Consider the following 24,207-nt stretch of genomic DNA (forward strand, 5'->3'; position numbering starts at 1 on the left):
GTCTTTCATAAAGATAGAGGAGACACATCCCAGACAAACGACCTCCCTTGTTGACAGTGGTGTGGAGAACACATGTGGGAGCCGCTAAGACAAAGGTGGCTGGCAGGACTGGCAATGTGAGACTAGAGCAGGACACACAAGGAAGCTGGCCGTGAGATCTGGGGCTTGGTGCTGATCCTGTGACTGTTGTCGTTTCAGTGCCTCATGGCGTGGGAGTCAATTATTCCACTGCTACAGGAGAAACAAGAGGCCAAGTAGGCACCTCCGTGGGACAGAGACTCTGCTACCTACACAGGGCATGGCACCCGAATGTCCCTGCAGTGCTTGAGAGGTGGCGTTGGGAAAATGACACAGAAGCACCTCCAGTTTGTGTATTTTCTCCCTCCCCCTGCACCTGCAGTTGTTTTCCATTAGTATTTATTTCTTGGTGGAGCCTGCAAGGCCATAATCATCTCTCAGCAGAAGCATACCTCCGTGTTGTGAAGGAACCTCCTCGGTGAACACTAGGAAGACTTGAAACCGAGGGGCAGCAACAGCCCACAGCTGTGACATCTCATGCGCTTCCTCTTAGGGGACAGCAGAATTACCTGTTGTGGGAGAGAACTCAGGTCCCACTTTTCAAGAACACGAGGAGGCATGAAGTAAAGGGAGCTGTGGCTTGCTGTAGAGACCTAATGGCTCTGACTTGACCCCTGTGGGCATTGACTTGTCTCAGCCTAGACAGAGGCGGGAGCACCTCCATGGGAAGTCCTTAATTTACAGTGGCCTGTAGCCTGAGTATGGCCTGCTTCCTCTTTGTGATGACTGACATGTATTTTCTTGTTTCTGGTTCACATGGGGCCACTTAAGCAGATGTCTGTGTGCATCCATGCTTGAGCGAGCAAGCCAGCGTCCTTGGCCTTCGATGATGCCTCAAGAAGCTGAGGGGAAAGCTCCCCAAATACAGTAGATCAGAAAGTTTTTGTGGAAAATGAAAAAAAAAAAAGGTGCATTTTCCTCTGTGAAGGTCTTGAGTGTATTTCTTCTGTTTGTTCATTGTCATCGGGCTTAGACCTAGTAGGAATAGCTGTTGTTTTGCAGTCAGGGTCACTCCTCTGTTGTTGAGAGTAGTGGGCCTAAGCCAAGTCCACCCTCGATGTCTGCTTTTGCAATTTGCCTTTACCTCACCAAGAACACCTAGTTTAATATTTCCTGCCACATCTACCAAATATTTGGGTAGCCTTTTGGTGAGAGGGCTGATATCGTATTGTTATGACACAGTTGAAATTTAAAGTGTGAATGTTCTACATAAAGTGCTTTAATTAACCCTTAACATTTCCTGGTCAGAAAGAAAAGTACCTACAGGGGCTGCAAAGATGATGTGTAGTCTTGCTTTGCTTGTAGTTGAAGTCTTAATTTATAGCCAAATTCCTGGGGACTGCCAGCTGGGTTTAAAGTCTTCATTTCAAACTGTTACCAGATTTTCTTTTCCAATTCACCACAAAACCAAATCACAAAGGATCTACCTTTCTGCTCATTGTCTTTCTCCTGAAAAGAAACTCCATACATCACATGTGTTCAATCACCCCTTTAGAACTCCAAAAGCCTCAAATAACTGGTAGAGGTTTATTTTTATTTTTATTTTGTTTAAATGAAGCAGTTACTGCCTGTGTAAATGCCAATCAGTGTACAGTATGTTGAAGTCACTCATCCCGTTGTCACAGCAGAGTTGACCGTGTGTCAGCCAGAGCTGGGAAGAGTTCTGTTCTTTTTCTGTCATGTTTGACATTCACAGTTGAAATGGTCATTTTTCTGATAGTCGGTACTTGCCTGTACTGCTTTCATCTGTGCCATTCTAAAATCCTATGATGTGAATTTTCAGTTTGGTACAAATAGAAATGAGTCACTGGAGCAGAGGGTAAGAACAACTCATGTGCCTACCCCATCTCCAGTGTCTCACCATTTCATTCTACCTCTAAGCCATTGTGTTGATGTGGTATGGATGTGTGGGTCCAGCCTTGGCAGGCATCAGGATCTGAGCTGGTTGTTGACAGGCCTGGATTGACAGAAGTCACAGGAAACCAGGCTTGATCCAGCAGCAGCATATTTGGAATATCTTTGGATGTTTTGCCTTATGGAATGTGCACTTGCAAAATGATGCTTGGAAAGAACTGTGGGAAGAGTTAGGAGGAGACTAGAACATAGCTGAAGGCCCGTCATTCCTGAGTACTGGCTAGTTAAGGAAGATGGCAGCCCTTCAAAGTAGCAGTGGGATGTTGACTGCAAGGGAAGGGTCGTGGGGTCCACAGTCATTTCCTCTCATCATGGGAGACATCACTGGCTCTGGAGAGACTGCCTATCTTTGAAGGCACGTTGAGATTTTGTCTTGCTCTGTTTGTTTGCTTCCTATGAAATTCCTGTGCTTCAAGACACAGGAATAGCTGGAGCAATAAAAACTTTCTGTCCTTCAGGCTTGTTGTCAGTGGCAGAGCCAGGAAACTACATACATTACAGACTTCCATGGAGAAACAATCCTTCCCAAGAAGAGACATGTCCTCATCTTCAGGCTGGCAGTTGAGAAGATAAAGAGGCAGGCCCAGAAGGAAGGAGACTATAGGCAATGAAGGAGGAGCTCCCTATCCCCCTTCCCATGGCTCTCTGTGCTCCTGAGGCCCTCATAGTCCCAAGCAAGGATTTGCTTATTCGTTCTGGTCAAACGCGAAAGAGATTTCTTATGAGAAGCCTAACTTGAGATTTAGGTGCCAAAGACCTCCTGGGTGAGGCTCTTCTTACTCCTTCCTTCCCGAGCCATAGTCTCTGTCCTAGGTTATGGACTTCTCATATTTCTTTTTCATGAGATTTTAGGTTGAGGGCAGGTAGTCAAAGATAGATTGACTGTAGTAGTGAGTGAAGATAAGTCTGTTTCCATGTCAAATCTCAACCCCATGGAGTATATTCTAGATGTTCATTTGCCAGTCCCGGGAAGGGATGAGCCATACTTGCTGCTCACTGCTTGTGTGGCTGCCTTTGGTGAGGGCTTGGCAGGAAGTCATCCTGCTTTAGAGATAGGCCTGATGACCATGTGGCAGAGGCAAATGAGGTTTCTCTGTTAGGACAGTAGCCCTAGGAACAGTTTGGTGTGACTTGATCCTGCCTGATGGTATTGAGAGTGCAGGCAGCTGACTGTTTTGATGAGGTTATTGGACTACCTCAGAGTCATTCTCTAAACTCTTTCCTAAGATGGAGAGGAGAGGAAGAGCAAGGCCAGGAAGGTCAAAACTGTGTTGGCCTCATCTGTGTGGGTTTTGGGATGGACTGGAAGTGGGCTTTGCCCTGGCTAGATGGGGCTGCTAATCCCCCCTCCCCACCCCAGTGGGCAGTTCCTCCCAGAAGGTCATCAGGCTTCAGGGCAGAGCACACACTTTGAGACTCCACCTTCTCAAATGCCTACTTCCAGGGCCTGTGGAAACCAAGCTAATTTTATGGCTGGGTAACACTGCTTTGGCCATCCTCACTTACAATATTATGTTGGGAATTTGGGGTTGCCTTCTCACTTTCAAAAGGCCTCAAGATGGCAGTGGATTACACGTGCCCTCTCCTTGCTTGCATTTTTCCTTTTAAGATGACATGTGTCACCTATGTATATATTTGAGGAAAATGTCCTCTTCTGGGCCAGGCTTCACCTGGAGCTGGGGGTGTTACAACAGTTCTCCTCTTTCTTGATTTTAACTCGGTAAAAAAATCCAGGAATTCAGTTTTTTAGCAACCCAATCTGCAAGGTGGTCAGGTTTGATTTTAAAGATATCTATCTTTCCACCATTGCACATACCAGGGGCATCCAAACAGAGTAGGGTAGAGACTGTGTTACAAGTGGGCAGACTATTTTCTCTTGATCACATGTGTTTGAAGTATGTCCTGGGTATGACTGCCCAACCCTTTTTATGTGGTATTAGCCAGGTAGCTTTTACTTCTCTAGGTAGTCTATAAATGTTACGAAAAAACCTAACTTTTAACAAATAACAATGTTTGTCTCATATACACATTCTATGTATTTAGCACTTGAAGATCAACAAATCCAAAATTTTAAAGAAACACCACCGACTGTTAAAAGCCTAACTGCTTTTTGAGAATTTGTCAATGCCTACTGATATGCCTTATTCTTCTACTAGTGTTTAAAATGCTCTGAGTAGAAAGAGTTTTAGAAATGTAAGCAGTCATTCAGCTTCAGTATTATAGATCTAGCATAGTCTTCAGCCCTTAAGGAAACAAGGGGTGCGGGGGTCATAATTAGGATAACCTTTTTGGAAGGTGAGAACTATTGCTATTGCCAAATGATATTTTTAATAGTGTAAGGAAACACAGAGACCACAGCACCTTTTATTGTTTTAAATGTAGAAAAATTCATTTAGTTCCTTTTGGCATCCTCCTGATTGTAGAGAATATGGTATCAGCATTGATGAGTCATTTCCATCCAAAGAATTTATGGATAAAGACAGATCCACTTTTTAAGAGACCCTGGTTCCTCAGAGTCGTATGTTGAAATGCCACAGATTGAAATGCCAAAAACATAAAACCTATTTATTGACTTGCATAATTGAGTCCATTTTAGTGGAGCCTATTTGTTGACGCTGTGCTGCAGTGTTGCCTATGTGCCTCTCCCAAAAGTCCTGCCCTGGCACTAGGTGACTCTGCTCTCTCTAGGTCAGGTCAGAGCAGCAAATACCTGTCCCAACTCCTGTGGGACAGGCTTGTTCACAGACTTTAGCCAGCCAACCTTTTATTGGATATGATTCTGAAAAGAGGAAGAGGGAAATGCTTTTTCCTTAGTGAGGCAATGAGGAGAGGGGAAGGTAGATTGCAAATCAGAATGTTTGGTTTACTAAAGCATATCCCTGTGTCAGCTGGGCCTTCATTGGATAACAAACCAGCATTTCTTAACAGTCAGCACTGTCCACCTGGGTGCCCCTGAGGCTCAGTCAGGTCTGTCCCATAGTCCCCCATCCTCTGTATTTCTGTGTGCCTGCTCCCTACATCCCTGAGTCAGGAATGTGTGGAGAGATGAACTACAGCCCATGTACTCCCAGGAAACAAACTGCCAGCAAACTTTCTAACTTGTATTTTAACCGTACCAGAAGAGATATAAATGTTTGCTTAGGGTATGTCCACATTATGGACTGTGTTTCTTACTTTTACAAATCAATCCTTACAGTTAAGATTTAAAAGAGAAAGGAAAGGCCTGAGGTATTGGTCAAGTCCTCTGTGTTAACTGTTTCTCTCTATTTCTCTCCCTCCCTCCACCTCTTCCCCCTCTCTCCCTCCCTCTCTCCCTCCCCACCTCTCCACCCCCTCTTCACCCTGTCTTCCCTATCCTTCCATGCTGCCATTAACCAAAATAAAAGCTGTGAAAATAAAAGTTAAGAGAATGTGTGTTGATAAGAAACTGATTTCTTTACAGAGCGAAGTCTTTGTCTTATGAAGCTACCAGATGTTAAAAAGAATGTCACCTGTTTTTCATTGTTTTGGAACCCCAGAGATTATAAGTGAGGAAAGAAATGTTGAATTTTTGATGCCGGCATGAGGTTTTTGTCCACTTCTGTTTTTCATCTATATGTATAAAAGTTCTGTTCATTGTTTACTATGGGATTAGTATTACATTTTGAGGTAAACAAAGAATTTGTATTGCTTGATAAACTATTAGCTTGTAAATTAAAAAATTTATTTACCTCAATTAACTTTAATGGACCAATAAAAGTATAAAATATGCTTTCTTTATTTTATGTCTTGTTGTATTTTCTCTAAACAAACAAGTGATTTGCCTAAAAAAATCAGGATTTACAGAGAAATGGGAAGTTTGTGTGTGTGTGTATTTGTGCATTTGCTAAGCAGGTACTCTACCACTTGAGTCATGCCTCTAGCCCTTTTTGCTTGGTTGTTTTTATTTTATTGGAAGGATAGTTTTATTATCTTTGTGTACAGAGAACTCCACGTTGTACATTTAACCTGGTTTAGTGGTGAGTTAACTTTGCTTTTTCCAGCTTATCAAAGTGAGTTACAGATTTGTGGCCCAGGGCCACTGGCACCCATCTTCCTCTTTCACTTCCTTATAGACCCAACCTCAGTTTACCCTCTCCTACATATTCAAGTTGGCAGCAACTTGGAGAGATGGAGAAACTATCTTGTATAATAACCGTTGGATAGGCAGGCAGTCTGAGGGCCTGCCCAGGTGTTTCATGAGAGATTTCCTTCCTATATCATCTTAGAGCAAAGTATATATATACTGGAGCAAGGCAAGCCATTTTCTGATTTTTTTTTTTTTTTACCTACTATGATGTTTTTGAAGTATTCGTAAGAAGGAATGTCCTTGGTTTTTTGAGTATTTGAATGTGTTTGGAAATAAGCTGTACAGTGGTGTTGGACTTGGCCTACTGATAGTAGACTTCATTAATCTAAAATTACAGTCATACAAAACAAGGCAGGAAAGCAAGGCCAGAGAGGGTTGAGGATGAGGTCTTAGCATTTCCATTTAGTAGGTCTGACCTTTCAGTATTTCCATTTTGGAAATGAATACAAGCCTTTCCCATGGGGCTATTGGTAGACAAGTGATCATTTATAGGCAGCTCCGAAGTATCCAATGGACACTCACTAGATGATAAAACTTATGGATTTGAAAAGGCTCTCTTATGCTGTCCATCTTTACCACTCCAGTCTTAGTCTCCATCCCTTCCTCCTTGATGCCCATCTCCCCTCCTACCTCCTTTCTCTCTTCATGTGTCTTGGGGAAATTTTCTTCAAGCCTTGCAGCATGCAGTTTCTTCTGCCTGGGGTGTTCTGGGCTTCAACTCCTAACATTTGTCACATCTGGGAAGCCTCTGTCCTCCCATGATGGAGCTATATGCCCCTTTACGTAACATTTGCAAAGAAGACAGTAATTCCAAGCCAGGGCACCTGTAATCCTAGCTATTCAGGAGGCAGATCTGAGGATCACAGTTCAAAGCTGTTCAAACAGGAAAATTTGTGCGATTCTTTCCAATAAACTACCAAAAAGCTGGAATGGAGCTGGAATGGTAGAGTGCTGGTTCTTGGGCAAAAGAAGCTCAGGGACAGTACCCAAACCCTTATAGGTGTGGCTCAAATGGTAAAGCTCTTGCCTAGCATGCTTAAGGTTCTATCTCCAGTATCAAGAAAAAGAAAACAAGGGTGCTTGTTGCCTGTGGCTCATGCCTATAACCCTAGCTATTCAGGAGGCTGAGAACTGAATCAAAGCCAATGCAGGCAGAAAAGCCCCTAAGACACTTCAGTTAACCAGCAAAAGGCCAGAAGTAAAAGCATGGCACAAGTGGTAAAGTACCAGATTGAATGGAAAAGCCCTGATGCCAAGGATGCTCCATTGCTCTTCTGAGTGCTTCGTTCATGTGGACTCAATGCTTATTTTTTAAGATTTTATTTTTTAACTTAATAGGTGTCATTTCTCTTGAGTGTTTACAGTTAAAGATTCAAGGAAAATCTAACTTATTTTTCAAAGTTTTATTTTTAATTTGAAAGTTGTAACTTACAGTTCATACAAAATGTCCCTTTCACATGGCCTTGGGCAGCCGAAAATGCAGGCCTTCTTTGAGTTCTGGAACTTCCAGTAAACACCATATGACTAATTAAATCTGTGTTGGAGCCCTGGAGACAATCACTGGAAGAAAGGGGCCTGACCACCTGCTACTGGAGCTTGAACCCCTCTAGGGTCTGGGATGCCCATGTGTGTTGTCCACACCCACAGAACCTAACCTCTGCCTAGCTGGGCCATCTGAAAGCTGAGAAGGTTCTTCCATCACCTGGGAAGTACATTCCCCCATCTACCAGGGTCCCCTAGAGCCCCAGCCAGTCATGCAGAGGACAATTCTAGCTGGAGCAATGGTTTCTTGGGCAGTGAGTTATTTTGGTCCAATTCCCTAGTTCCTTTCTTAGTCATCAAAGGGCCCTAGCCATTGCTGGTGTTCTTAGCTCTTGCAGATCAGCACCTTCATTTCTCTGTCCTGTCTCCACATTGTGACCCTGAGACTTGTTTATAGGCCACGATGCTGTTAAAAAAAAATTGTAATAGAGAATTACAAGAGAACCACTCAAACAGGCAAAGAATATCCCTACCTATGTTGTCACTGTGACATGTGGAATTAGACATAATGCTATCTGCATTATGGTATCAGAAGGCTGTGCTGAGTGAGGCTGGCTCCAGGGAAAGTCTCTTACTTCAAGTTCTTTCCAGTCCTGTGATGATGAAATTCTCCCCATTTCCCACAACATTGTAGTCCTGTGCCTCAACATTTTCTTAGAAACGCTTTGCATCTCAATCACTTGATATTCAAGTGATAAACTCCCATGAATATCTTAGGATCAAGATTAATCTTCACTAATCCCAAACTGAATTAACCATCCTATCTCATCTTCTGCCTTTCCAGAGCTCCTTTATCTCTCTCACAAACTTTGTTAAAAAATACTGGTAGAAGCTGGTGCTCATGGTTCACGCCTATAATCCTAGCTACTCAGGAGGCTGAGATATGAGGCTCGTGGTTCAAAGCCAGCCCGGGCAAGAAACTCCGGGAGACTCATATCCAATAAACCACTAGAAAATCAGAAGTGGCACTGTGGCTCAATTGGTAGAGCACTCACCTTGAGCTGAAGAGCTGAGGGACAGCGCCCAAGTCCAGAGTTCAAGCCCCATGACCAACAACAACAACAAAAATACTGGTGGAGCTGGGTGCTGGTGGCTCACACCTGTAATCCTCGCTACTCAGGAGGCTGAGACCTGAGGATCACAGTTCAAAGCCAGCCCAGGCAGGAAAGCCCATGAGACACTCCAATAAACTGTTCATAAAAAGCGGGAAGTGGTGGTGTGGCTCAAGTGATAGAGCACTAGCCTTGAGCACCAAAGCTCAGGGACAGCCCCCAGGTCCCAAGTTCAAGTCCCAGGACTGGCAAAACAAAAAACAAAAAACTGGTTAGTAGCTCACGTCTATAATCTTACCTACTCAGGTGTCTGAGATCTGAGGATCAGGTTTGAAGCCAGCCCAGACAGAAAAGTTCACTGGAGACTCTTATCTCCAATTAAACAGCAAAAAGATGGAAATGGAGATAATAGTTCAAGTAATAGAGTTCCATCCTTGAGCAAAAAGTCAAGTGAGAGCTCAGGACCCTGAGTTCAAGTTCCCCCACCCCGCCCCTGAGTACTGGTACATGTGTGTGTGCGTGTGCACACACACACACACACACACATACTGGTAGACAAAATGGTAGACAAAATAGCAGTTAAGAACACTGGATTAAGGTCTTGGACTTGTGTAAGTTTTATGCCAAAAGTCTTCAGGTTGTAAATTAGAACACAGTTCTTGTTGATGGATCGAGAGTGTTTTAAGCTGCTTATGGATATAAGCTTAAATCCTAGTCTTCTAGGGAAAATATGTAGAAACTTCCAATACCAACTTCCCACCTGAGTCTGAGAATCCTACTGGGAGGGGCAGTTATTGTACTTCACAAAACAAAACTCATTGAATTACAAGGCTGGCAAGTAGAGAGACAAAACTTAGAGCTGGGCACTAGTGGTTCATGCCTGTAATCCTAGCTACTCAGGAGACTGAGATCTGAGGATTGTGGTTCAAAGCCAGCCTGGGCAGGAAATTCCGTGAGATTCTTTTTTTTTTTTTTTTTTTGGGTCCGGTCGTGGGGCCTGAACTCTGGGCCTGGGCGCTGTCCCTCAGTTCTTCAGCTCAAGGCTAGCGCTCTACCACTTGAGCCACAGTGCCACTTCTGGCTTTTTTCTTTTTGCTTATGTGGTGCTGAGGAATCGAACCCAGGGCCTCGAGCATGCAAGTCAAGCGCTCTACCACTGAGCCACCTTCCCAGCCCTTCCGTGAGATTCTTATCCCCAATAAACCACTCAGAAAACTAGAAGTGGTGTTATGGCTCAAATGGTACAGCGCTATCCTTGAGCTATAAAGCTGAAGGACAGCACCCAGGCCCAGAGTTTAAGCCCCACAATCGACAAAGAAAAAAAGAAAAAAAAAAAAAGAAAAGACTAGAGGCAACCAGCACAGGGATCATGAACTTGGCTTAGAGCCCTGGCTTTGTAGCTAATTCCTTTGGGACACTATTGATAGCTGTGTGTTTCTGGCCAGCTCCTAACTTCATTATCAGCCAGCAACAGGCAGTTGTGGTGTGTGAGTGTTCAGTAATGCTCACTAGTGGGTGTTATGTCGTTCTAACAGCATTCATTCATTAAGCAAATTTATTCAGAGAACCTCCTGAGCACCAGAGTCATTGCTGGACCTAGGAGACACACAATAAGCCATAAGCCATGCTCATTGTTCTCAAGGAACCTACAGTCTAGAGGGCAAGTGTATTAAATAGATGGTTACTAAGTGATCAACTGTCATTCCACATAGGCTTTGGGAAAATATACTAGAAAGACCTAATTTAGACTAATAGAGGTGTAGGAAAATTCTTTTTGAGAAAATGGCAAGTTTTGACTCTCTCCTTCCATCTTCAGTGTGTGCATGTGGGGGAGGGGTGGTAATAGTAATCTCAAATTTAGGGAGTTAAAATATATGAAGTTAAGTGCTTTCTGTTAATTTTTTTGTGGTACTGTGGTTTGAATTCGGGCCCTTGCTCTTTTTCAACTTGCTTGCCTGGCTGGCACTCTACCATTTGAACCATGTCTCCAGTCCTGCTTTTCTCTGGGTCCTAGGGATTGAACTCAGGGCCAGGGTGGTATCACTGAGCCTGTCTGTGTTCAAGGCTAATAATCTTAACACTTGAGCCACACAGCCACTTCGTTTTTGAGTAGTTAATTGGACATAAGAGTCTCAAGTAGCTTTTCTGCCCTGGCTGGCTTCAAACCCCAATCCCCAGATTTCAGCCTCCTGAGTAGCTAGGATTACAGGTGTGAGCCACCAATGCCCAGCTCAGCCCTGCTTTTTGATGGTTATTTTGGAGATGGAGTCTCAAAAGCTTTCTTGCCCGGGCTGGCTTTGAACCTTGATTTTCTGAATCTCAGCCCCTTGAGTAGCTACAGTCATGAGACAGCAGTAACATCCATTACATTACATTTTTAATGAGATGAGTGCAAATTAATTAAATTTTTAGACCAGAGAGATGAGTTCATTCTCCTCTAGTGGCTCATTTACTGAGTGCAAGTGTACCTGAGGGGTGGGGGAAGAGGGTTAAACCACACTGTGGGGTCCTCAGCCCCTCCCTATCTCATCTAAAGAGCAGGCAGAAGAAGGCAGGTTCTTACAGTAATGGGAAGAAATCCACTCACTTTGCTAGCAGGGAAGGCCAGATCCATGGCCCTTTCAGGTCACAGACTGGTTGGCAGCTCTAGCTCCAGGACCTCTCCTGACATCAAGGAGTGGGATACAGGCTGTGACTAGTCCAGTCTCTTGCCTTCTGAGTCTTCCTCTACTCTGCTGTGCTTTCTTGGTTTTTCTGTCATGGAATGTAACCTTGCCTACTGTGGTTAGAAAGCTCTACTGGTCTTTCCTGCTACTATCAATGATTGATGGTACAATCTGGCCTTTTCTCACTGGAAGAATATGTTAGGATATCATTTATTTTAGTGACTTGTGGAGAGCAAAGGTAATAGCAATATTCCTCCTATGGCATAAGTTTTCAATCTTACATTTCTGAGAGATGGAATCCTATAATAATAATTTTTCATCTTTCCTAGTCATTTCCTGAAAACTTTGTACATGAGTTTCTCTAGTGCTAAATGTCTATGATGGATAAAACAGACTTACTTTAACTGTCTTATCCATCTGAGCATCCAATTAATTGCTTATTTAGTGTTTCCTCACTGGTTCTGTGGCATAAGATCAGGAAGACCCAGCACAGATAGTTAAGACCCAGTGTATGCTAAGACCCAGAACTGGATAAGGGGTCATATGTCACACAACTGCTTCTTAGGCCTTTAGGTCTTAATGAAAGGAAGCCATTCTCCTTATCATACCTAAAGCAGGTGAAACTGTAGAAAAGAACCAATTATTGGACTTTCTTGTTGCTTTCATAGGTCTGTTTTTGTCTTTATGACACATATTAACTAGTAAGATGTGTGTGTGTGTGTGTGTGTGTGTGTGTGTGTGCACGCACACACACACACATGCATGTGCATGCCTGGTATTAGGGCTTGAAATCAGAGCCTGGGCATTGCCCCTGAGCTCTTTTGCTCAAGGCTAGTGCTACCACTTGAGCACAGCTCCACTTCCAGCTAATTGGTGATAAGAGTCTTAGAGACTTTTCTGCCTGGGCTGGTTTTGAACTATGATCCTCCAATCTCAGCCTTTTGTGTCACTAGGATCACATTTGTGAGCCACCAGTGCCTAGTTCTGGTATTTGTTTTTAAGTTGAAGAGATAACTTCAACCAACTGCCAATGAACTAGAACTAGTCATTTTTCAAATGGGGAAAACGAATCTATCACTGGCTTAGCCAAAGAGTTAAGACTTCTGAAAATTTGCATTGCATGCCAGCTGCAATTTTGCCCAACTCATTCAGCCAGGACTCATCTGAAAAGGCCTAAGGGCTGGATAGCCTGAAGACAGACCTGGCTGAGCCCTTACCTTAGAATATCAAACCTCATATGACCCCTAGCTTTTCCAAATTCAGCCACTTGCTCTTTACATCTTATTTTTTTCAACTAAGAAATAAAGCAAAGAACCTCAGTGATTGATAGTTCCTCGCCCACTTTACCCTCCCTGACCCCACCTTCACAGTAGACACTACCCCCATCTTACCCAATCGGGATAATGGCCACAAAGGAGAGGAAGGAGGACAGAGCAAAGCAGGTGCCTACAAACTTGTCCATGGTGAGCTGATAGATCTTGTTATACACCGTGGATGTCACCACCCCAGTCAGAGCCAGGGACAGCTGCAGTATGACAAACACCTTTCCTGCAAGGGATAAGTGGTTACTAAAAAATGTGGTAGTGTCCTTTTTTTGTTCCCCACTGGGGAGCTCTCAAAGAACCTCTTCCCTTCTAGGGACTCCCTTTCAGGCCCCATGGCTGAATTCAACAGGAGTCCTGTCTCTATCTGCACATTCCTGAAGTCTTTTTCTTTGACTGTGGCTTTTCCAGTGATTGACTTCATAAGTTTTTCTCACCCACCCTCAGTCTGCATTCTTTCTGTCCTGGATGGATATGTTCCTCACGTATTTAAGGATGCCTTTGGAATTTTCTCAGATATCTTCTGCAAATGGGTATCTCAAGCTGAGCTCAGGCAGAAGATCCAGTCACTCACCATAAGAGGAGCCTTTGATGAGTTTGGACATAGCTGATCGAATGGTCGTGATGGGAATGAGGGCGAACAGCATGGTAGCTCGAGCTGGAAAACATCACACAAGAATGCTCCTTACTGTAGCACAGCCTGAGCCAAGGACAAAATCACAATCAAGTAAATGCCTTGTCCCCAGCCCCTCTCCAGTCCCTATGGGGCTTTCCCTGCTGGCAGATAAGCATTCTCTCCAGCTCAGCTCTAACTACAAGCTCTGATAGAGTCGTAGTTGCTGAGTGCTAATCTCAAGGTCACAAGGCCCTGCTTACACAGAGAAAGTGAAGGGAATCTTCATGGGCAGAGTTCTGTGGTATCTAGGGAAATGGAGCTAGCGCCAACAACATGACACAGATGAGAAGCCCTAGGAGAGAATGCCTGCCCATACTGTCCCTGAACTGCTCTTGGAGACAGTCTCAGGAGCTTGAGCAAGCTGCTTCCAGAAACATTCCCCTAGTATGGCTGCCACCTACTCCTGAAACCTTATTGATGAATGTTCTTTGTACATGGTCTTAACCGGGAACTGACCAGAGATTGCCTTGCCTTGTCTTGCCTTGCCCTGCCTGCCTGCCTACCTGCCTGCCCTCTCTCCTTCCCTCATTCCTTCTTTACTTCCTTCCTTCTTAGGCCAGCCTTAGAGATTCTCCTCTTTATGTCCCCCTGTGTAACAGGATGACATTCTGTTTATTAATGGAAATGTGGTCTTGCAAACTTTTTGCCTCAATCCTCTCAATCTCGGCCTCAGTAATTGAGGTGATAGGCATGAGCCCCTGCATGGAGCCCTACCTCGCTGACCTCACCGTTTTGTTACATGCTTTTCTGAGGTATGTCCCCTAGACAAAGGTTCAGCCTTCTGGTAATCATCTAGCATTGTTCTTCCAAATATGTTAGCGATGTTGGCCACATGTGGCAAGTTAAATTAATTGAAATGTAGCAATCTAAATTAACTGAAATGAAATAAACGGTAAAATTCTGTTCTTTAGTTGCATTAACATTTCAAGTGCCCAACAGCCACACATGGCTAGGGGCTACTGTACAGCACAGACCAAGAGAGTAGTCATTCCCACAGTCGTAGTAAGTTGTGTGGTAGCACTAGTCTAGAACTCTCTTTCTTGTGGTTTATCTGGCCTCTGGCCTCAGATGGAAACTTTATTTTCATTCCTAGTAGTGATTTATTCCATTGGGTTGTGAAGAAGCCAGTTATTGAGAATTATTATGTGTTGTTTAAAAGCCATGGCTTGTCTCTAAATGATTTTAATTAAGGGCCCTTCTAAACTGGATTACTTGGTTTCTTAAAGTTAAAATTAGAAAAAACTCAGTTCTGTCTTCATACAAGGGCATCTTGAAGTCTCCCCTCCTGACTCTAGATATTGATCACACCTGCCTGATCACACACAGGTAGTGATCACACACTATTGATCACACCTGCTTGACCTTCTAGAGTTTCGGCATCATCCTGGTACCATTTCAATCTGCAATACAGAGCACCCACAGTACAATACAGATTAACTCAAGTGCACACAAGCCTGTCTCTAGTGCCTCCTAGAGAGCAAGTTGAAGCCCTGGTTCCAAGCTGGGACTCCTAAAGCCCCCTGACCCAGCATTCCCTGCCTCCCGAGGGGTGCCAGACTCACCAATGTAGAACATGTATGTCTCTTTCACAAAGGCCAAGAGGAGGGCTCCTGTCCCAAAGGAGACCATCCCAATTATGATCATTGTGGTGTCCCGGAAGTAGCGGGAGAAGACCAGAACGCCTAGGAAGCTGGTGATGAAGATGGTGTACCCAGAAGCCATCCCATAGCCCACCTGCTCTTGGTTCCAGCTGAGAGGTTCCCTCAGCACGAAAAGGGGCATCACATCCACCGTGCCCACCACAGCCAAGTCATAGAGGATGGCACCCACAAAGAGCAGGGAAAGGATGTTTTTGGGGGGACGTGTTTTGCCAGGAGATGGGGGGTGCCCCCCTGTATTCTTCTTGTCCAGCTGGTCGGGATCCAGGGTGCGGTAGGTGCCTACCGTGCCAGACACGGTGTCCAAGGACGGGAGCTTCTTGCTGGGTTTGGCCATAGACTCAGGGACTTTCAGCACGAAGAGGCTGTAGAGAAGGGCGAAGGTGGCGCAGCCCACGCTGCAGGCCGTCAGCACCAGGCCCTGCCCGGAGTGCCCAGCCGTCTGATTGAAGAGATGCCCAGAGGCCATGCTCCCGCAGAACCCTGCCAAACCCAGGATCAGGTCGATGAGGATGAGGCGCACCGAGCGGCGGCCTTCGGAGGAGCCCAGGGAACCCAGCGCCATGACCCCGGACCAATAGGCCGAGAGGCCTCCGCACAGCCCGTTGAGCGCGGCCGCCCCGTACAGCACCTCTACCGGCCAGTCGAGCAGCACCTTGAGCAGCAGCCCGATGCGGGACAGCAGGAAGCCCAGCAGCGACGTGCAGATGGAGATCTTGCGGTGGTAGCGGTCGCTGAGCCAGCCCAGCCCGTAGGCGGACAGCAGGGGCGTCAGGCCCACCACCAGGTTGTAGATGATGTAGAAATTGGAGATGGCCCTCTGCTGCTGGTCCTCCAGAGCGCCCCGGGGCGACGGACTGGTGGAGTTGTGATTGAAGGAGCCCCGCGCCCCGAAGGACGACTTCACCACGAGGAGAAGCCCCGCATCGTAGAGCGAGCCGGCCACCTGGGCGGAGGCCACCACGGGCTCGATCCAGGTCCTCACTTGGAAGCGAGGCAGCTGGCACCGCCACGGGCAGGTGATCTCGAGGCCCATGGGACCTGTCTGGTGAGGGACAGAAAGGCTGGATGACTGCAGGGACCGGGAGATGCGCCCAAACTTGACAGCTACAAAGAGCAAGGACGCAGCGGAGCTCCAGCCGCCCAGGACCTCCTGGCCCCGACCACGCCTCCCCCCAGCCGGCCGCGCCCCCTCCCCGACCGTCTCCACCCCGAGAGGGCGGGGCGGGGCTCGCGACCTCCCACCGGAGCCTTGAGACCCGCAGCGCCGTCCATCTCTGCTCCCTCCCTCGGGGAGCCCACCGGTTCCCCACTGCTGGGCCTGCCCGGGGGACTCCTGTCCGTCCATCCCTGCCACCTTCCCCTAAGGATTGTCACGGCAGAGGCTAACGTTCACGGAGAAGGAGCCCTGAGATCTGCCTTGGAGCCGTTCGAAGCAAGACAGATTTGGACAAGGGATGGAATGCTTGGATAGATCTGGGGTGTGAAGCTCTGTTGAATTTAAAAGCCACAGAGATCCACGTGCTGTAAGGAACTAATACCTAAATTTAAACGAAAGAGGGGGGGGCAATGGGGAGAGAGGAAGGGAGGAAAGGAGGGGGAAGGGCAAGAAAGAAACTCAGCCATTGCTGCACCCAGTCCTTTCTCTTAGCCAAAGATCTCCCTCGAAGAGCCCCAACTTCTTGCACCCGAGCCAAGGCCTATAGTGCTCCTACTCAAACTTCCAGCGCTTCATAGCCCTGGACTTTCTGGCAGGGCACTGAATCTCCTGGAGAGAGCAGAGTCAAGTCCCCCCATCCCCCACCCCCAGTAAAGCCCCCAGGGACCCCTCCTGCCCCTTGGTGCTGCTGTTGCTCTTCCTCTGTCTCACAGTCTCACATTCCTGAGCTGGGCTGTGGCCTCTGCTCCCTGTCCCCCACTTGCTTCCTCCTTTAAGGGCTCACTTCAACAGTAAGGAGCACAGTGGTATAGAGGCCAAGGAATAAAATTCAAAAGCACCCAGCCTCTAGCCTTCAACCCTAGCACAGCCATGGCAGCATAGACCAGCAGGAACCCAAAGTCACAACAAGGAGACTCAAGACTTTAAAAGCAGATGGACAATGTAGGAGAGTCTGGATTCCATGCGAGATTTACGTAGACACGTGTTCTTCTGGCAGTTTTCATCCCCCCTCGACCTTTCTTCGTCATCCCCAGACCCAGACAACTCCGTCTTCTGCAACAAGAAAGGCATACCCAGACTCTCCCTGGAAGATGTATCTTGTGGGTTTCCTCCTGGTTTCACCAACCCATTCCTGGCTCTCCCACTCCATTCCTAACCTGTTTTTCTGGAGACTGCAGCAAGTAGCCCAACCAGCCTGTTCCCTGTGGGTGGCAGAGGCTCCAGTGGATGGGTGGGTGATAGGGGGAAGGTGGTATTCTTCAATTAGACATGGCTGGATAAGCCAGCAGAACTATGCTGCTTTTGACCACTTGTTCAAGGAGTCATGTCTATTCTCGGGACTGCATACAGTAGAGGGCAACCTTGTTCCTCTTTTTCGGAGCATTTATGAGGCCTTAGTTCTTCTTGTCCTCTGGTGAAATTTGAAGGGCTTCAAATGAGAGATTCATATGAGATCTAGGACAAGTCTGGTAGAAGCTGGGTGATCACAATGCTGCCAGCCCTGGAACCCTCTAGCGTGGAAATAAACTTTACTTTAGAGTAGTTGATATCCCTCCCTGTTCTGGTTACTCTTTGTGTGTGTGTGTGTGGGGGGGGGGGTTTGGGTCCGGTCGTGGGGCCTGAACTCTGGGCCTGGGCACTGTCCCTCAGCTCTTCAGCTCAAGGCTAGTGCTCTACCCTGGAGCCACAGCGCCACTTTTGGCTTTTTTCTTTTTGCTTGTGTGGTACTAAGGAATCGAACCCAGGGCTTCATGCATGCAAGGCAAGCGCTCTACCACTGAGCCACCTTCCCAGCCCTTCTGGCTACCCTTGGTTGGATTACAGTCTCATCAGGCCCCTTCCCCTGCTGAGTTAGTGACTAGCCATCTTCTGTGGCCCAGACTATCAGCAAGTTGAGCCTTGACCCTATTATATCAAAATATATGTGGATTCTAGTCTCTGGCTTAAGGATAGCTTCCTTAAAGAGCAAAGGCTAAACTCTTCATGTCTTTATATTAATAAAAGTACACTATTCTACTTTTTTTTTTTTTTTTTTTTTGTCGGTCATGGGGCTTGAACTCTGGGCCTGAGCGCTGTCCCTCAGCACTTCAGCTCAAGGCTAGCACTCTACCACTTTAGTTACAGTGCCACTTCCGGTTTTCTGGTGGTTTATTGGAGATAAGAGTTTCACAGACTTTCCTGCCCGGGCTGGCTTTGAACCATGATTCTCAGATCTCAGCCTTCTGAGTAGCTAGGATTACAGGCGTGAGCTACCAGCACCCGGCCTAGTCTATTTTTAAAAAGAAAAGCACCAGCTAACAGTTTCTGAACCTAAGCTGAACAGTTACTATGTACTATACACTTTATATGAATGTGTTAATTTCCCCTTGAAGTCTATGATCTAAATTATCACTGACTGTACCCCTCACATATCATCCATCCATCCACCCATCCATCCATTATTCATCCATCATCCATCTAACTGTGACTGACAGGTTAAGTAATTTTCACAAGATCATACTGGTAGTAGATTGAGGGTCCCATGTTTAGCTCCAGATAGTCTTTGAAAGCCTACAATTTGGGGGAAAATACAGGTAACAAAGAATTTTATTTAAAGATGTCTTCTGAACCAACAGAGGAATGTGAAGAGGTGCAGAAACAACATAGTCAGCATAGCAATGTAATTATACTGATCAATACTAGGTTGCGTAAAGAACAAGAGTAGTTGCAAGTTTATTTATTGAACTTATATAGCCCATGTACTATACAATCAAGTCAGAAATGTTTCGTTGTCTTAAGAGCCTCCAAAGAAATGGTCATTTGGAAAATATTTGGTGCTGGGATTGAACCCAAGGCCTCGAACATGCTAAGAAGGCACTTTACCACTGAGTTCTATTTCTAGAGCTAAACAGGTTTGACCAATATTAGAAGGTGAAATCCTCAGGACAAAGTTTCAGCTGTGGAGGAGGCTCCAGAGAGAAGATGGAGCCTCTTTCCATGAGACAGGATAGTGCTTTGTCTCACACTCTGGAGAAGGAAGGAAGAGAGAGACAGAGAGACCAGAGGAAGAACACGTGTGAGGAGGAATGGAGACACTGAGCAATCGGTGGGAAGGGCCTGGAAAACAAATCCCCCTGGAGTCAAGATGGTCAGAAGGGACTTCAGAAGAATAGGAATGTCCAGTGAAGATTTTAACCAGCCTGCTGTCTTCCAGGCCTGGGACTCCTTCCTGTGACCTCCCTCCCCCACCTCAGTGCTTTAAAAAATAAAACTAAATAAAAAGAACACAAAGTCCCTGATATCATGCCATGCCTCCTTTCGCAAAAACTGGCTTTGTCTACTCAGGCTCTGCTGTACCCAGAAAGACCTCATGAACAACCTGCTCAACACTGTGAAGGAAGAAGGCATGACTTGTTGCTGCTGGCAACTGTGCCCCACGTCTCCTCTGATGAACCTCTCTATTTCTACCTTCCAAATGGCTCCAACTTTCTTCCCCAAAGTCTCCCAAGTGGATCTAAGACTGTCCACTCACCGTATTGTGTATCAGTGATTCCTATGTTGATGGAGAGACAGAAATGTGACTGAAATCTGGACCAATAACAATGAGGCCTAGGGCTTTCATAGTTGAGGGAAGAGACACGTTTCCTTTTCTGGTAGTCTTGGACTGAGGAGGATGAAACTCTGGAGCTTTGTCCCATTGGAGAAGAGCTTGTGGGAGATTGGAGCCAGGGTTGAAGGGAGAGCACAGTACTGGAGAATCTCAACCTGATACTATCTTAGGAGTCAGGGATTGAGCTTGACTGGCTATTTCAATAGCCAAAGCTACAGCATTGCCTTTTCATAATACCAGCTTGGTTTGGTAGAGATTTGATAGAGTTAAAGCCATGGTCTCTCATCTCTAGGGACCATGGCTTTTTTTCAGCTACCAACTTCCTTAGATCTCTGAGTGGATCGATCATCCACTGCAGCAACACCACCTCCAAAGTCATTAATTCAGATCTCCCACTCTTTAACTACAGTCTCTTCTTTGTGGCTTGTTCAACTCCTTCCACTTCAATGATTCTTTGATCTTATCAGGAACCATTGACCCCTAGATTAATACACGATTTTCCAAGCCAATCATAAGTCTTTATCTTACTGTCTTTCATAGTATCTCATATTACCCTTTACATAAATGGTTCTCTCTCTCTCTCTCCCTCTCTCTCTTTTTCTCTTTCTCTCTCCCTCTCTCTTTCTCTCTCTCTCTCGTGAGTAAGCAAGCAGGCAAAGAGACAAACAGACAAAAAGCAGACAAACAAGCAGAAAGGAGAAAGCACACTCTAATAAGGTGTGGGTATTTTTAAAGAGAGAGAAGCATAGAGATACTGTTTCTGTCTTTTCAATGAGTGTTATCCTTATAGGAACTCAATTTTCTGCCGGCATTCAAGCTGAAGACTGTAGGCAGAAGTCTTACAATAGGACAAATAGATACAAGCCCTTAAAACTTCCCAGCAATCTGATCATGTTTCTTTAGGCAACATTTGTTGTTTTCTTTCTTGAAAATTAATAGTTCACCTGGGGTGCCCAATGGCTCTAATTCTAGCTACTCAGGAGGCTGAGATCTGAGGATCATGGGTGGTTCAAAGCCAGCCCAAGCAGGAATAGTCTGTGAAACTCTCATCTCCAATTAAGCACCAAGAAAGCTGAAAGTGAGTTGTGACTCAGTTGGAAGAGTACTAGCCTTGAGCACAAAAGCTCAGAGACAGCATCTAAAGCCTGAGTTCAAGCCTCAGGATTGGCACCAAAAAAAAAAAAAAAAAAAAGGAAGAAAATTACCAGTTTAGGACCTGGCAATTCTTTTCAATCTTTCAAACTTTCCTATTCTTTTTTTCCCCTTTAGCATCCTTCAGGTCTTAGGTAGCACTTACCTAAACATTCATTTATTCTATACCTTATAGCTTGTGCTTCATAGATATTATAATCCAAATGAAATTATTAATGCTTTTTTGAATAAGTAGAAGTTAAGTAGAATCTGTTAATTTTGTCTGACATACAAGCCTATCCTTCTTTGGTTTTTTTTTTTTTTACCTACAGTAGGAATAATTCTGAATAATAGAAATGGAATAGGAGAAATTTTAGTTTACTTTCCAATCTATTTTATTGCAACAATGATACTCACAAGACACTATGTTGTAAATGAACTTTACAACTTCTGGAGGGGGGGAGAGGGGACAGATAGTAGGAGATAAACAAAGGAGAGGGTAATAATGTTCAACAAGAAATATACTCATGACCTTACTCATGTAACTCTAACCCCTCTGTGCAGCATCTTTACAATAAAATAAAATAAATAAATAAAAACTAATTAGGCTTAGCTATCTTATCAAAAATTCTACAAGGTACTAGTGGCTCCTGCTTGCAATCCTAGTTATTCAGGAGGCTTAGATCTGAAGCCAGCCTATACTGAAAAGTCTGTAAGACTCTTCATTAAACTACCCAAAAGACAGCAGGCTCAAATAGTAAAACATCTTTTACTACTTGGCTCAAGTAGTAAAACATCAGCCTAGAATGAAAAAGCTTAGAGGCAGTGCCCCAGCCCTGAGTTCAAGCCCCAGTACCAACACACACACACACACACACACACACACACACACACACACACACACACACACACACACACACACACAACTACTCTATAAAATCTTAATGAAGTTTGGTGTGTGGTATATGGTAATTTTTACTTTTTTTTCCTGTGGCGTGTTTGTCCAAATTTCATGGTTTATAAATAATTCTTAGATTAACTGTTAAAATTATTTTTATGGCATCATCTAAAACTTACATTTTTATCCCTTCAGAAGTTTTTTTAAATTTTGTTTTGTGTGTGTGTGTGTGTGTGTGTGTGTGTGTGTGTGTGTGTGTGTGTGTGTGTGTGTGTGTGTGTGTGTATTGGTTGTGGGGCCTGAACTCTGGGCCTGGGCACTGTCCCTCAGCTCTTCAGCTTAAGGCTAGTGCTCTACCACTAGAGCCACAGCACCACTTTTTCTGCTTATGTGGGGCTGAGGAATTAAACCCAGGGCCTTATGCATGCAAGGCATGCCTTCTACCACTGAGCCACCTTCCTAGACACTTCAGAAGTTTTGATCCCAGCTTCCCTCTTTAAAGACAGCACTATCTCATGATGTCAGATTTCCTTTTCTTTTTTAAAAGTAATTAGCCAATTAATTAAAAAAATTTAATGTATATGTATGTGTATAGGTCTTGGGGCTTGAACTCAGGGCCTGGGCACTGTCACTGAGCTTCTTTTGCTCAAAGCTAGGGCTGTACAACTTGAGCCACAGCTCTACTCCCCACTTTTTTTGTTTTGTCTTTTTTTTTTTGCTGGTTAATTAGAGGTAAGAGTCTCACAGATTTTCCTGCCTAGGCTGGCTTTGAACAACGATCCTCAGATCTCTTGTGTAGTTAGGATTACAGATGTGAGTCACTGATGACCAGTTAAACACACACACACACACACACACACACACACACACACACACACACACACACACACACACCACCACCACCACCACCACCACCACCACCACCACCACCACCACCACCAACAACAACAACAACAAAAGAAAAGAGATAAAAATTCTCATGGAGGGGCTGGGAAGGTGGCTCAGTGGTAGAGCGCTTGCTTTGCATGCATGAGGCCCTGGGTTCCATTCCTTAGCACCACATAAGCAAAAAGAAAAAAGCCAGAAGTAGTGCTGTGGCTCAAGTGGTAGAGCGCTAGCCATGAGCTGAAGAGATGAGGGACAGTGCCCAGGCCCAGAGTTCAGGCCCCACAACCGGACCCAAAAAACAAAACAAAACAAAAAAATTCTCATGGAGCCAGGTGCCAATGGCTACACCTATAATCCCAACTACTCAAGAGGCTGAGATCTGAGGATCACAGTTTGCAGCCAGCCTAGACAGGAAATTTCGTGAGACTGTTATCTCCAGTTGACCACCAGAAAATCAGAAGTGGTGCTGTGGCTCAAAATGGTAGAGTGCTAGCCTTGAGCAAAAGAGCTCAGGGACAGCACCCAGTCTGTGAGTTCAAGTCCTATAGCGCGTGCGCGTGCGCGCGCGCGCGCACACACACACACACACACACACACACACACACACACACAACCTTTCAGGGACTCAGTCATTGACATTGTCCCGTTAGTACAATTACCAACACTGATTTAAGAATTTTTTTTTTTGCTACCTCAAAGGACTGTCCTAAAAAAGGAAGCTGTGCCATGTGCCAGTGGCTCATGCCTGTAATCCTAGCTACTGAAGAGGCTGAGATCTTTGGCTCACAGTTCAAAGCCAGCCCAGGCAGGAAATTGTGAGACTGTTCTCTCCAATAAACCACTAGAAAGCTGAAAGTGGTGCTGTGCTCAAGCAGTAGAGCGCTCGCCTTGAGCTGAAGAGCATAGGGAAAGCACCCAGGCCCAGAGTTCAAGCCCGACAGCCAACAAGAAAAAAAACAAAAAGGAAGTTGTACTTTGTATCTCATCAGCGTATTTGGAAACAAAAGATCTATTTTAGGGAGCTGCATATTTTCTTGATTCCTGAGTTACCCAGTGCATTTTGCGCATAAGAATTTTCAAAAAGGCCTGACACTAGTGGCTCATGACTGTAATCCTAGCTACTAAGTCTGAGGCTAGTGATTCAAAGCTAGCCCACCAGTCTCTTATCTCCAGTTAACCACCCAAAAAAGTGTAAAGCAGAGGTGTGTGACTCAAATGGTAGAGTTAATTTAAGAAAAGCTAAGGGATAGAGCCCAGGTCCTGAGTTCAAGCGGTACTGGCACCAAGAAAAAAAAAAGAAAATAATGTTCAAAGATTGTTTTTAGAGTATTGTGGATTCACAGAAACAGTGAAAGGAAGTACAGAGATTTCCCATACAGGCTTGTCCAACACAGGGCCTCCTTTATCATCAACACCCCGCCTAAGGTGCTATAGTTGTTAACAACTGATGAACTAATCACCCAGAGTCCATTGTTCAGCTAGGGTTCACTCCCCTTGTACATTATACAGGTTTGGGGAAATTTATA

The 24,207-nt window shown here is 45.3% G+C and overlaps 2 protein-coding genes across 2 annotated transcripts in view; one reads left to right on the plus strand and one right to left on the minus strand.

Annotated features, from left to right (window-relative positions):
• The window catches only part of Snx30 (sorting nexin family member 30), a 114,687-nt gene extending 108,963 nt beyond the window's left edge, over positions 1–5,724 (plus strand). Inside the window, exon 9 of the mRNA XM_070011796.1 lies at positions 199–5,724. Within this exon, the coding sequence (XP_069867897.1) occupies positions 199–258 (60 nt within the window). The 3' untranslated portion in view covers positions 259–5,724. The remainder of the gene's footprint in view (positions 1–198) is intronic.
• Positions 5,725–7,488: 1,764 nt separating this feature from the next.
• Positions 7,489–17,191, minus strand: Slc46a2 (solute carrier family 46 member 2). Its single transcript, XM_070011843.1, has 5 exons — positions 17,150–17,191; positions 14,921–16,061; positions 13,257–13,340; positions 12,752–12,908; positions 7,489–8,048 (listed from the first exon to the last, which is right to left on the minus strand). Exons 1-5 carry the CDS (start codon positions 17,177–17,179, stop codon positions 7,991–7,993), a joined length of 1,470 nt encoding a protein of 489 aa, XP_069867944.1. The 5' UTR covers positions 17,180–17,191; the 3' UTR covers positions 7,489–7,990.
• Between the last annotated feature and the right edge of the window lie 7,016 nt (positions 17,192–24,207).

This window comes from Dipodomys merriami, unplaced genomic scaffold (assembly GCF_024711535.1).
Source record: "Dipodomys merriami isolate MVZ:Mamm:240054 unplaced genomic scaffold, mDipMer1.0.p SCAF_11, whole genome shotgun sequence".
NCBI classification, from domain to species: domain Eukaryota; kingdom Metazoa; phylum Chordata; class Mammalia; order Rodentia; family Heteromyidae; genus Dipodomys; species Dipodomys merriami.